The sequence below is a fragment of the Somniosus microcephalus genome, unplaced genomic scaffold (genome assembly GCF_052327205.1).
Source record: "Somniosus microcephalus isolate GS21.2 unplaced genomic scaffold, FLI_Smic_1.0 scaffold649, whole genome shotgun sequence".
In the NCBI taxonomy this organism is placed as follows: domain Eukaryota; kingdom Metazoa; phylum Chordata; class Chondrichthyes; order Squaliformes; family Somniosidae; genus Somniosus; species Somniosus microcephalus.
This window is the reverse complement of record NW_028225836.1, coordinates 125,766-140,352: the sequence shown is the minus strand read 5'-3', so window position 1 is coordinate 140,352 and position 14,587 is coordinate 125,766. Positions and strand designations below refer to the sequence as shown.

General features: G+C 50.5%; 1 protein-coding gene across 1 annotated transcript; it reads right to left on the bottom strand.

Moving 5' to 3' along the window:
* Nucleotides 1-4,385: 4,385 nt before the first annotated feature.
* Nucleotides 4,386-14,351, bottom strand: LOC147081225 (pseudouridylate synthase RPUSD4, mitochondrial-like). The gene is made up of 5 exons (XM_085980880.1): nt 14,098-14,351; nt 11,411-11,582; nt 5,673-5,874; nt 5,425-5,518; nt 4,386-4,655 (listed from the first exon to the last, which is right to left on the bottom strand). The coding sequence occupies exons 1-5, from the start codon at nt 14,314-14,316 to the stop codon at nt 4,386-4,388; spliced, it is 957 nt and encodes a 318-aa protein (XP_085837006.1). The 5' UTR covers nt 14,317-14,351.
* Nucleotides 14,352-14,587: the final 236 nt, after the last annotated feature.

The following is a 14,587-nucleotide window of genomic DNA, read 5'->3' as shown; positions in this document are numbered from 1 at the left end:
TGAGGGACAGAGAGAGAGACGGAGGGTCACACAGCAGAAAGGCCCAGGCTCCATCCCTGGCCTGTGCTGTGTTAGCCGAACTACAATCAGAGACAGTGGAGGGGTCGAGAGAGGCGGTGGTGAGGTAGAGCTGGGCATCGTCAGCGTACATGTTCCCGATTAGCCTCGCAGCTCCCTGAAGCTCACTGTTAGATCAGGAGGGGAGTCTGAATGGACTCCTGGTGTGAGAATCCCTGATCTAACAGTGTGTGTGAGGGAGTCTGAATGGACTCCTGGTGTGAGAATCCCTGATCTAACAGTGTGTGTGAGGGAGTCTGAATGGACTCCTGGGTGTGAGAATCCCTGATCTAACAGTGTGTGTGAGGGAGTCTGAATGGACTCCTGGTGTGAGAATCCCTGATCTAACAGTGTGTGTGAGAGAGTCTGAATGGACTCCTGGTGTGAGAATCCCTGATCTAACAGTGTGTGAGAGAGAGTCTGAATGGACTCCTGGTGTGAGAATCCCTGATCTAACAGTGTGAGGGAGTCTGAATGGACTCCTGGTGTGAGAATCCCTGATCTAACAGTGTGTGTGAGGGAGTCTGAATGGACTCCTGGTGTGAGAATCCCTGATCTAACAGTGTGTGTGAGGGAGTCTGAATGGACTCCTGGTGTGAGAATCCCTGATCTAACAGTGTGTGAGAGAGAGTCTGAATGGACTCCTGGTGTGAGAATCCCTGATCTAACAGTGTGTGAGAGAGAGTCTGAATGGACTCCTGGTGTGAGAATCCCTGATCTAACAGTGTGAGGGAGTCTGAATGGACTCCTGGTGTGAGAATCCCTGATCTAACAGTGTGTGAGAGAGAGTCTGAATGGACTCCTGGTGTGAGAATCCCTGATCTAACAGTGTGTGTGAGAGAGTCTGAATGGACTCCTGGTGTGAGAATCCCTGATCTAACAGTGTGTGTGAGGGAGTCTGAATGGACTCCTGGTGTGAGAATCCCTGATCTAACAGTGTGTGTGAGAGAGTCTGAATGGACTCCTGGTGTGAGAATCCCTGATCTAACAGTGTGTGTGAGGGAGTCTGAATGGACTCCTGGTGTGAGAATCCCTGATCTAACAGTGTGTGTGAGGGAGTCTGAATGGACTCCTGGTGTGAGAATCCCTGATCTAACAGTGTGTGTGAGAGACTGAATGGACTCCTGGTGTGAGAATCCCTGATCTAACAGTCTGTGTGAGCGAGTCTGAATGGACTCCTGGTGTGAGAATCCCTGATCTAACAGTGTGTGTGAGAGAGTCTGAATGGACTCCTGGTGTGAGAATCCCTGATCTAACAGTGTGTGTGAGAGACTGAATGGACTCCTGGTGTGAGAATCCCTGATCTAACAGTCTGTGTGAGCGAGTCTGAATGGACTCCTGGTGTGAGAATCCCTGATCTAACAGTGTGTGTGAGAGAGTCTGAATGGACTCCTGGTGTGAGAATCCCTGATCTAACAGTGTGTGTGAGAGCAAAAAATATAAAAACAAATCGTAAGAGTTTTTATAGTTATATAATTCCACATCACGGAAGACCTCTCCTGGTCCCTCAATACCTCCTCTCTGGTGAAGAAGGCCCAGCAGCGCCTATATTTCCTAAGGAGGCTGAAGGGATGTACCCTGCCACCCCTGATCCTCTCTAACTTTTACCGCTGCACAATAGAGAGCATCCTGATGAATTGTATCACAGTATGGTATGGCAGCTGTAGCTACTATGACCGGAAAGCCCTGCAGCGGGTAGTCAAAACTGCCCAACGCATTACCGGCACCCGGCTACCGACCATAGAGAACATCTACCAGAAACGCTGTTTACGGAGGTCACGGTCCATCATCAAAGACCCTACCCACCCCAGCCACAGTTTGTTCGCCCCCCCTGCCATCTGGGAGACGCTACAGATGCATTCGCACCCGTACGACCAGATTTAGGAACAGCTTCTTTCCCAGGGCTGTCATCCTACTGAACTCCACAAATAAACTCTAAAGCCTGCACATCTGCCAATGCACTTTATTATGGTCATATTTATGTTAATATACTACAAGCCAAATGTATGTTGAATGTTTAAATGTCTTAATCTAAATGTACACTCTCGATAGCCACAAGCCTACATTTCATTGTACTGAACTTGTGCACAAACAATGACAATAAAAGTTGATTATTATTATTATATTATATTATTATAAAAAGAAAAAAAGGGTGGCTAAAGTAAATGTTGGTCCCTTAGAGGATGAGACCAGGAAATTAATGGTGGGAAATATGGAGATGGCAAAAACACTGAATGAATATTTTGTATCAGTCTTTACAGTAGAAGACACTAAGAATATCTCAACACTGGACAAGCAGGGGGCTATAGGGGGGGGGAGGGGGGAGCTAAACACGATCAAAATCACTAAGGAAGTGGTACTTGGTAAAATAATGGGACTCAAGGCGGATAAATCACCTGGACCTGATGGCTTACATCCTAGGGTCTTGAGGGAAGTGGCGGTAGGGATTGTGGATGCATTGGTATAATTTTCCAAAACTCCCTGGACTCAGCAAAGGTCCGGCAGACTGGAAAACTGCTAATGTAACACCCTTATTTAAAAAGGGCAGTAGACAGAAGGCTGGAAACTATAGACCGGTTAGCCTAACATCTGTGGTAGGTAAAATTTTGGAGTCCATTATTAAGGAGACAGGAACAGGACATTTGGATAATCATAATTTAATAGGACAAAGTCAGCATAGTTTTATGAAGGGGAAGTCATGTTTGACAAATTTGCTGGAGTTCTTTGAGGAAGTAACATATAGGGTGGATTTAGACTTCCAAAAGGCATTTGACAAGGTGCCACACAAAAGATTATTGCTTAAGATAAAAAAATCACAGGATTGGGGGTAATATTCTGGCATGGATAGAGGATTGGCTATCTAACAGAAGGCAGAGAGTTGGGATAAATGGTTCATTCTCAGACTGGCAATCAGTAACTAGTGGTGTTCCGCAGGGGTCAGTGCTGGGTCCCCAACTCTTTACAATCTATATTAACGATTTGGAGGAGGGGACTGAGTGTAACATATCAAAGTTTGCAGATGATACTAAGATGGGAGGGAAAGTAGTGAGTGAAGAGGACATAAAAAACCTGCAAGGGGACATAGACAGGCTAAGTAAGTGGGCAGAGATTTGGCAGATGGAATACAATACTGGAAAGTGTGAGGTTATGCACTTTGGCAGGAAAAATCGTAGAGCAAGTTATTATCTTAATGGCAAGAAACTGGAAAGTACTGAAGTACAAAGGGATCTGGGGGTCCTGGTGCACGAAACTCAAAAGGTTAGTATGCAGGTGCAGCAAGTGATTAAGAAGGCCAATGGAATGTTGGCTTTCATTGCTAGGGGGATAGAATATAAAAATAGGGAGGTATTGCTTCAGTTGTACAAGGTATTGGTGAGACCGCACCTGGAATACTGCATACAGTTTTGGTGTCCATACTTAAGAAAGGACATACTTGCTCTCGAGTCAGTACAAAGAAGGTTCACTTGGTTAATCCCGGGAATGAGGGGGTGGTCATATGAGGAGAGGTTGAGTAGATTGGGACTCTACTCATTGGCGTTCAGAAGAATGAGAGGCGATCTTATTGAAACATATAAGATTGTGAAAGGGTTGGATCGGGTGGATGCGGGGAGGATGTTCCCGATGATGGGTGAAACTAGAACTAGGGGGCATAGTCTTAGAATAAGGGGCTGCTCTTTCAAAACTGAAATGAGGAGGAACTACTTCACTCAGAGGGTGGTAGGTCCATGGAATATGCTGCCCCAAAAAGCTGTAGAAGCTACATCATTACATAAATTTAAAACAGAAATAGACAGTTTCCTAGAAGTAAAGGGAATTAAGGGTTATGGGGAGCGGGCAGGAATTTGGACATGAGTCTAGGTTCGGATCGGACATGGCCCGGTGGGTAGCGGAGCGGGCCCAGGGGCCGTGTAGCCTGATCCTGCTCCTATTTCGTGTGTCTAATTCTGTTAGATTCAGGAGATGGTTCTGTGATAGTAGATTGGCGGTTAGGATCAGATCAGCCATGATCTTATTGAATGGCGGAGCAGGCTCGAGGGGCCGATTGGCCTACTCCTGCTCCTATTTCTTATGTTCTTATGTTCTTATGAATGGACTCCTGGTGTGAGAATCCCTGATCTAACAGTGTGTGTGAGGGAGTCTGAATGGACTCCTGGTGTGAGAATCCCTGATCTAACGGTGTGTGTGAGGGAGTCTGAATGGACTCCTGGTGTGAGAATCCCTGATCTAACAGTGTGTGTGAGAATCTGAATGGACTCCTGGTGTGAGAATCCCTGATCTAACAGTCTGTGTGAGAATCTGAATGGACTCCTGGTGTGAGAATCCCTGATCTAACAGTCTGTGTGAGAGACTGAATGGACTCCTGGTGTGAGAATCCCTGATCTAACAGTGTGGGTGAGAGACTGAATGGACTCCTTCTCTCGGAATCCCTTACCTCGCACGTTCCTACCTGTGATTGGCTGTAGCTCCACCAACGCCATGGATCCGAAGTTTGCTAGAACTCTGTAGTTTGTCACGGCACTGTGAGCAGCGCGGTTCTGACGAACTCTCACCATCGATCCCTCGACATCTCCAACACGGAACAAAGGAGACAAGGCCATCTGCGAAAGAGAGAGGGAGCTTTACTCTGTATCTAACCCATGCTGTACCTGCCCCGGGAGTGTTTGATGGGACAGTGTAGAGGGAGCTTTACTCTGTATCTAACACGTGCTGTACCTGCCCTGGGAGTGTTTGATGGGGCAGTGTAGAGGGAGCTTTACTCTGTATCTAACCCGTACTGTACCTGCCCTGGGAGTGTTTGATGGGACAGTGTAGAGGGAGCTTTACTCTGTATCTAACCCCGTGCTGTACCTGCCCTGGGAGTGTTTGATGGGACAGTGTAGAGGGAGCTTTACTCTGTATCTAACCCGTGCTGTACCTGCCCTGCGAGTGTTTGATGGGACAGTGTAGAGGGAGCTTTACTCTGTATCTAACCCGTGCTGTACCTGCCCTGGGAGTGTTTGATGGGACAGTGTAGAGGGAGCTTTACTCTGTATCTAACCCCGTGCTGTACCTGCCCTGGGAGTGTTTGATGGGACAGTGTAGAGGGAGCTTTACTCTGTATCTAACACATTCTGTACCTGCCCTGGGAGTGTTTGATGGGACAGTGTAGAGGGAGCTTTACTCTGTATCTAACCCGTGCTGTACCTGCCCTGGGAGTGTTTGATGGGACAGTGTAGAGGGAGCTTTACTCTGTATCTAATCCGTGCTGTACCTGCCCTGGGAGTGTTTGACGGGACAGTGTAGAGGGAGCTTTACTCTGTATCTAACCCATGCTGTACCTGCCCTGTTTGATGGGACAGTGTAGAGGGAGGCGAGTCACTCACTGACCTTAAAATGTTTCCTCGGGCTGCTGACCTCCCTCTCGATGATGGGAATGTCGATGACGCCTTCGGATGGCACAGGAACACCAACAGTAATAGCCCTGTGAGAGAGAGAGACAGGGGATATTACCGTTATAACCCTCACACACGCACACGGACGCCTGCACGCAGGCAGACACTCACGCACACAGACACAGAGAGACGGGGGGGAGGGGGGAGGGGGTTATTTTCAGTTCTATACCTCGTTGCTCCTACCAGTATTTCTTGATGACCTGGTGTGATCTGAACCGATGGTGTAGGGCCTGTGCCGATTTTTCGTCCCGCGTCAGGATCATGGCGCCACTGGTGTCCTTGTCCAGCCGGTGGCAGATGTGCAGAGGCTCTGCCTTCATCCCGTAGAGCATCTTGGCCAGGATGGGCAGCACATCCCGCACACTGGTGCCCGTCCTGGGACCGGCTGCACAGAGAGATGGGGAAACAGACACAAACGTCATTCTGAGACTCACCCGCCACCCCACCACGATAGTTAAGACTCGCCACACACCCCCACGATACTTAGACTCGCCCACCGCCACCCCCGCGATATTTACTCGCCCACCACCCCCCCGTGATAGTTTGACTCGCCCGCCACCCCCCCGCAATAGTTAGAATCGCCCGCCACCCACCCCCGCGATAGTTAGACTCGTCCGCCACCGCCCCGCGATAGCTAGACTCGCCCGCCATCCCCCCCCACGATAACTAGACTCGCCCGGTACCGCCCCCCACCTCCCCAACCCCCCCGCCATAGTTAGACTCGCCCGCCACCCCCTCACCATAGTTAGACTCGCCCACCGCCCCCCACCCCGCAATAGTCAGACTCGCCCGCCACCCCCTCATCCCCCCTCCATAGTTAGACTTGCCCGGCAACTCCCCACCCCTGGCGATAGTTAGACTCGCCCGCCAACTCCTCACCCCACCCCCCACCATAGTTAGATTCGCCCGACCCCCCCCGCCAAGGTTAGACTCGCCCTCCATCCCCCCCGCCATAGTTAGACTCGCCCGCCACCCCCCCGCCAAAGTTAGACTCGCCCGCCAGCCCCCGCCAGTTAGACTCGCCCGCCAGCCCTCCGCCAAAGTTAGACTCGCCCGCCAAAGTTAGACTACCCCGCCAGTTAGACTCGCCCGCCAACACCCCGCCAGTTAGACTCGCCCGCCACCCCCTCAGCCCCGCCATAGTTAGACTCGCCCGCCACCCCCCCCGCCAAAGTTAGACTCACCTGCCGCCCCCTCACCCCCGCCATAGTTTTAGACTTGCCTGCCACCCCCTCACCCCCCCGCCATAGTTAGACTCGCCCGCCACCTCCCCCCCCCCCGCCATAGTTAGACTCGCCCGCCACCCCCTCACCCCCGCCATAGTTAGACTCGCCCGCCACCCCCCTCACCCCCGCCATAGTTAGACTCGTCTGCCACTCTCAGCTCCCTCTACACTGTCCCATGCGCCTGCCTTTTCTGCGGCCTGGAGGATTCTGTGTTCCACATATATAGAATGTGAGAGGTTGCAGCCCCTCTTCCATTTTTGGAAGGGGCTGCTCCTTGATGTTTGGCTGCACTTCAGTCCCCAGTCACCCAGTGCGGAGGGGAGCGTGCAGGTCAGGGGACCTCCTCATTGGGCTGTTCCTGGGCCTGGCCAAAGTGGACATTAACTGGTCCAAGCAGCGGGCGGTCGAGGGGTCGCTCGGCCCGATAGCCTGCCTCTCTTCCACGGCCATGTTCGCGCCCGGGTAGCCCTGGAGATGGAGGCCTTCCACGACCGGTGGGCGCCACGGGGACTGGAGTGCATCATCACCCCGGCCAATCAAATTTTAATTTAATTGAAGTTTTATTAGTTACAGTTGATTCGTTTAAACACCCAAACCAAAAGATTACACTTTCCCATAAAGTTTTATTAGTTACAGTTTATTTGTTTTAAGTGTCCATACAAAAGAGTACACTGACCCATCAAACAATCCCAGGGCAGGTACAGCACGGGTTAGATACAGAGTAAAGATCCCTCTACACTGTCCCATCAAACACTCCCAGGGCAGGTACAGCACGGGTTAGATACAGAGTAAAGCTCCCTCTACACTGTCCCATCAAACACTCCCAGGGCAGGTACAGCACGGGTTAGATAGAGTAAAGCTCCCTCTACACTGTCCCATCAAACACTCCCAGGGCAGGTACAGCACGGGTTAGATAGAGTAAAGCTCCCTCTACACTGTCCCATCAAACACTCCCAGGGCAGGTACAGCACGGGTTAGATACAGAGTAAAGCTCCCTCTACACTGTCCCATCAAACACTCCCAGGGCAGGTACAGCACGGGTTAGATAGAGTAAAGCTCCCTCTACACTGTCCCATCAAACACTCCCAGGGCAGGTACAGCATGGGTTAGATACAGAGTAAAGCTCCCTCTACACTAAGGAAGTGGTACTTGGTAAAATAATGGGACTTAAGCCAGATAAATCACCTGGACCTGATGGCTTACATCCTAGGGTCTTGAGGGAAGTGGCGGTAGGGATTGTGGATGCATTGGTAATAATTTTCCAAAACTCCCTGGACTCAGCAAAGGTCCCGACAGATTGGAAAACTGCTAATGTAACACCCTTATTTAAAAAGGGTAGTAGGCAGAAGGCTGGAAACTATAGACCTGTTAGCCTAACATCTGTGGTTGGTAAAATGTTAGAGTCTATTATTAAGGAGACAGTAACGGGACATTTGGATAAACATAATTTAATAGGACAAACTCAGCATGGTTTCATGAAGGGGAAGTCATGTTTGACAAATTTGCTTGAGTTCTTTGAGGAAGTAACATACAGGGTGGATAAAGGAGAACCAGTGGACGTAGTGTATTTAGACTTCCAAAAGGCATTTGACAAGGTGCCACACAAAAGATTATTGCTCAAGATAAAAGATCATGGGATTGGGGGCAATATTCTGGCGTGGGTGGAGAATTGGCTCTCTAACAGAAAGCAGAGAGTTGGGATAAATGGTTCATTCTCAGACTGGCAATCAGTAACTAGTGGTGTTCCGCAGGGGTCAGTGCTGGGTCCCCAACTCGTTACAATCTATATTAACGATTTGGAGGAGGGGACCGAGTGTAACATATCAAAGTTTGCAGATGATACAAAGATGGGAGGGAAAGTAGTGAGTGAGGAGGACATAAAAAACCTGCAAAGTGACATAGACAGGCTAAGTAAGTGGGCAGAGATTTGGCAGATGGAATACAATACTGGAAAGTGTGAGGTTATGCACTTTGGCAGGAAAAATCAGAGAGCAAGTTATTATCTTAATGGCAAGAAACTGGAAAGTACTGTTGTACAAAGGGATCTGGGGGTCCTGGTGCACGAAATTCAAAAAGTTAGTATGCAGGTGCAGCAAGTGATCAAGAAGGCCAATGGAATGTTGGCTTTTATTGCTAGGGGGATAGACTATAAAAACAGGGAGGTATTGCTGCAGTTATACAAGGTATTGGTTAGACCGCACCTGGAATACTGCATACAGTTTTGGTGTCCATACTTAAGAAAAGACATACTTGCTCTCGAGTCAGTACAAAGAAGGTTCACTCGGTTAATCCCGGGGATGAGGGGGTGGTCATATGAGGAGAGGTTGAGTAGATTGGGACTGTACTCATTGGAGTTCAGAAGAATGAGAGGCGATCTTATTGAAACATATAAGATTGTGAAGGGGCTTGATCGGGTGGATGCGGTGAGGATGTTCCCAATGATGGGTGAAACTAGAACTACGGGGCATAATCTTAAAATAAGGGGCTGCTCTTTCAAAACTGAGATGAGGAGAAACTTCTTCACTCAGAGGGTGGTAGGTTTGTGGAATTTGCTGCCCCAGAAAGCTGTGGAAGCTACATCATTAAATAAATTTAAAACAGAAATAGATAGTTTCCTAGAAGTAAAGGGAATTAAGGGTTACGGGGAGCAGGCAGGAAATTGGACATGAGTCTAGGTTCAGAATGGTCATGGCCCTGTGGGTAGTGGAGCGGGCCCAGGGGCCGTGTAGCCTGGTTCTGCTCCTACTTCTTGTGTTCTAATTCTGTGTTAGATTTCAGGAGATGGTTCTATTCCTGTTCCTGGCTGGGGTGGAGATCGCCTTTACAGAAGGTAAGTACTGTAGAAAATATAGGGACAGAGTGATCTCCTGGAAGAGTTTCGATCGCCTAGATGGGTCGGAGAGGAATTTCCCAGATTTTTTCTCCCAAATTGGCCATTGGGTTTTTTATCTGGTTTTTCGCCTCTCCCGGGAGATCACATGGGTTCAGGAGGGATGGAGAGTGATAGAAGATTTGAGGTTAGGATCAGATCAGCCATGATCTTATTGAATGGTGGAGCAGGCTCGAGGGGCCGATTGGCCTACTCCTGCTCCTATTTCTTATGTTCTTATGTCCCATCAAACACTCCCAGGGCAGGTACAGCACGGGTTAGATACAGAGTAAAGTTCCCTCTACACTGTCCCATCAAACACTCCCAGGGCAGGTACAGCACGGGTTAGATACAGAGTAAAGCTCCCTCTACACTGTCCACACAAACACTCCCAGGGCAGGTACAGCACGGGTTAGATACAGAGTAAAGCTCCCTCGACACTGTCCCATCAAACACTCCCAGGGCAGGGACAGCACGGGATAGATGCAGAGTAAAGCTCTCTCTACACTGTCCCATCAAACACTCCCAGGGCAGGTACAGCACGGGTTAGAAACAGAGTAAAGCTCTCTCTACACTGTCCCATCAAACACTCCCAGGGCAAGTACAGCACGGGTTAGATACAGAGTAAAGCTCCCTCTATATTGTCCCATCAAACACTCCCAGGGCAGGGACAGCACGGGTTAGATACAGAGTAAAGCTCCATCTACACTGTCCCATCAAACACACCCAGGGCAGGTACAGCACGGGTTAGATACAGAGTAAAGCTCCCTCTACACTGTCCCATCAAACACTCCCAGGGCAGGTACAGCACGGGTTAGATACAGAGTAAAGCTCCCTCGACACTGTCCCATCAAACACTCCCAGGGCAGGGACAGCACGGGATAGATGCAGAGTAAAGCTCCCGCTACACTGACCCATCAAACACTCCCAGGGCAGGTACAGCACGGGTTAGAAACAGAGTAAAGCTCTCTCTACACTGTCCCATCAAACACTCCCAGGGCAAGTACAGCACGGGTTAGATACAGAGTAAAGCTCCCTCTATATTGTCCCATCAAACACTCCCAGGGCAGGGACAGCACGGGTTAGATACAGAGTAAAGCTCCATCTACACTGTCCCATCAAACACACCCAGGGCAGGTACAGCACGGGTTAGATACAGAGTAAAGCTCCATCTACACTGTCCCATCAAACACTCCCAGGGCAGGTACAGCACGGGTTAGATACAGAGTAAAGCTCTCTCTACACTGTCCCATCAAACACTCCCAGGGCAGGTACAGCACGGGTTAGATACAGAGTAAAGCTCCCTCTACACTATCCCATCAAACACTCCCAGGGCAGGTACAGCACGGGTTAGATACAGAGTAAAGCTCTCTCTACACTGTCCCATCAAACACTCCCAGGGCAGGTACAGCACGGGTTAGATACAGAGTAAAGCTCCCTCTACACTGTCCCATCAAACACTCCCAGGGCAGGTACAGCACGGGTTAGATACAGAGTAAAGCTCCCTCTACACTGTCCCGTCAAACACTCCCAGGGCAGGTACAGCACGGGTTAGATACAGAGTAAAGCTCCCTCTACACTGTCCCATCAAACATTCCCAGGGCAGGGACAGCACGGGTTAGATACAGAGTAAAGCTCCCTCTACACTGTCCCATCAAACACTCCCAGGGCAGGGACAGCACGGGTTAGATACAGAGTAAAGCTCCCTCTACACTGTCCCATCAAACACTCCCAGGGCAGGGACAGCACGGGTTAGATACAGAGTAAAGCTCCCTCTACACTGTCCCATAAATCACTCCCGGGAACTGATGCCCTCGGCTTCGTACCTTCCATCGGGACCCCGTAGGGCTTGTCGATGACGGCCAGTTCTTCGTTGTGAAGGAGGATCCCTTTCCTCAGGACCTTTGCGAGCACGTTGGGGTGTACCCGCTGCAGGGGCTGGGTCAGGCGTTTCAGCTCCTGGACTCGGCGAGACAAGGGCGTCTGCACTTCCTCGGGCTGGAGGCAAGGGGAACAAAAGCAAGATCTGCTATCAGCAAACACTGGCACGGTATTAAACCTCAACACGGGCGGGAGCGACTGGAGCTCTGGGGCTAGGGGCACTGCCCATTGTGGCACAGAGCAGGAAAGGCCCAGGCTCCATCCCCGGCCTAGTCCCAAGTGAGCAAATCTCACCTGGTGTGGGGCTGAGCCCCGCACACAGAGCATTTATATAGCACTTAAATGTAGAAAAACATCACAAAATGCTTTGCAAGCAATGTGTGGAGGAAAATTTGACCCATAAGGAGATATTAGAACAGGTGACCAAAAGCTTGGTCAATGAGGTAGGTTTTAAGGAGCATCTTAAATGCTCACGGAATTGAGGGCAAATTATTGACCTGGTTCAGAGATTGGCTGAGCGGCAGGAGACAGAGAGTAGGGATAATGGGCAGGTCCTCTAATGGGCAGGATGTGAGTAGTGGTGTCCCGCAGTGTTCTGTGTTGGGGCCTCAACTATTCACCGTATTTATTAACCACTTAGATGATGGGATAGAAAGACACATATCCAAATTTGCCGATGACACAAAGATAGGTGGCATTGTAGGCAGTGTAGATGGAAGTATAAAATTACAAAGAGATATTGATAGATTAAGTGAATGGGCTAAACTGTGGCAAATGGATTTCAATGTAGGCAAATGTGAGGTCATTCACTTTGGACCTAGAAAGGATAGAATAGGTGAAATGGCGAAAAGCTAAAAACAGTGGAGGTCCAAAGAGACTTGGGGGGTGCTGGTACACAGATCATTAAAATGTCATGGACAGATACAGAAAATAATCAAAAAGGCTAATGGAATGCTGGCCTTTATATCTAGAGGACTAGAGTACAGAGGGGTAGAAATTATGCTGCAGCGATACAAAGCCCTGGTTAGACCACACCTGGAGTACTGTGAGCAGTTCTGGGCACCACACCTTAGGAAGGATGTATTGGCCTTGGAGGAGTGCAGCGTAGGTTTACCAGAATGATACCCCGACTCCAAGGGTTAAATTATGAGGAGAGATTACACAAACTAGGATTGTATTCCCTAGAATTTAGAAGGTTAAGGGGTGATCTGATCAAAGTTTTCAAGATATTAAGGGGAACAGATAGGGTAGAGAGAGAAACTATTTCCGCTGGTTGGGGAGTCTAGGACTAGGGGGCATAATCTATAAATTAGAGCCAGAGCTTTCATGAGTGAAATTAGGAAACACTTCTACACACAAGGGGTGGTAGAAGTTTGGAACTCTCTTCCGCAAATGGCAATTGATGCTAGATCAATTGTTAATTTTAAATCTGAAATTAATGGATTTTTGTTAACCAAAGGTATTAAGGGATATGCGGCAAAGGCGGGTATATGGAGTTAGGTCACAGATCAACCATGATCTCATTGAATGGCGGAACAGGCTCGAGGGGCTAAATGGCCCACTCCTGCTTCTACGCTCCTTAAAATTGACTCCGAGCCACATACGGAGATATTAGAGCAGATGACCAAAAGCTTGGTCAAAGAGGTAGATTTTAAGGAGCATCTTGCAGGAGGAAAGCGAGGTAGAGAGGCGGAGAGATTTAGGGAGGAAATTCCAGAGCTTAGGACCTTGGCAGCTGAAGGCATGACCGCCAATGGTGGAGCGATTATAATAAGGGATGCTCAAGAGGGGCCCAGATATCTCGGGGGGGTTGTGGGCTGGAAAATACAGAGATAGGGAGGGGGGGCGAGGCCATGGAGAGATTTGAAAACAAGGATGAGAATTTTGAAATCGAGGCGATGCTTAACCGAGAGCCCATGTAGGTCAGCGAGCAGGACACGGGCAGCCGAGTTTTGGAATGACCTCAAGTTTACGGAGGGTGGAATGTGGGAGGCCGGCCAGGAGTGCGTTGGAATAGTCACGTCTAGAGGTAATAAAGGCATGGATGATGGTTTCAGCAGCGGATGAGCTGAGGCAAGGGCGAAGACGGGCGATGTTACGGAGGTGGAAGGAGGCGGTCTCGGCGCTGGAGCGGGTACAGGGTCGGAAGGTCCTCTCAGGATCGTTATTGGTGTCGTCGGGGGCGACCATGACCCCTGACCCCCGGGGGCAAAGTCCACCAAACCCCCCCCCCAAATCCATCACTTCACCCTCTTGGGGGGCGGGGGGAGGAGAGAGAGGTGTTGGGAATAGGGGCGTCCAGCCATGACGGGATGACCTCATGCCCTCCAGGTTATCAGCCTTTCCAGAATCTTCCAGCACCTTCCCGGCCCCTCTTCCATTGTTAAACATCACGTGGAGCTACCGCCATTTTGAGGGCCCTCTCCATTTTACGTCACGACCCCAGGCACCCGGCCCAATGACGTCACGACGCCAGGTCTTCGCTCGTAGACGTCACGCCCTCAGGTCCCGGCCCGATGACGTCAAGGCCCGGTGACGCCACGATGTCCATACCCAATTACGTCACGACGTCAGAGCCTGCCCCACCCGGCGGTGCGAAAACGTCAGACGCCGCTTGCCCGCCTGCTGCTACCTGTGGCTGCGCCTGCGCCTCCGCTTCCCGCCGGAGCTTCGCCGCCAGTTTAGCGGCCGTCAAGCGGCCCGACCCCGGGTCCCGGCCCTCCGCCGCCTCCCGTTCCCGGCCCGAGCTCCCGCTCTCATTCCGGATCCTGCTCCCCTCGCAACTTTTCATGAGGAGCGACAGCATCCGCCGACAGAAGACAGGCCGCGTCGCCATGGCAGCCGCCGCCATCTTTCTACATCCGCTTTTCCAAGGGGGGGGGGAGTCTTGACTTCCGGTGCGCGTGGCTGACCTTTCACCTCCCGCCCCTGTCCGCGCACGCGCAGCGGCGTCAGAGGAGGGCGGAGCCACGCGAAGGTCCCGCCCCCCTCCGTGGCCTACCGCTGCGCCTGCGCACCACGCGCCTATTGCAGCGTACTCGCCGACCACGTGATGCCTGAAGCAATTTTGCTTCCCAGTGGGGAGAAACAGGAAAGCATTGATAATAAAGTTCAGTCCGTGA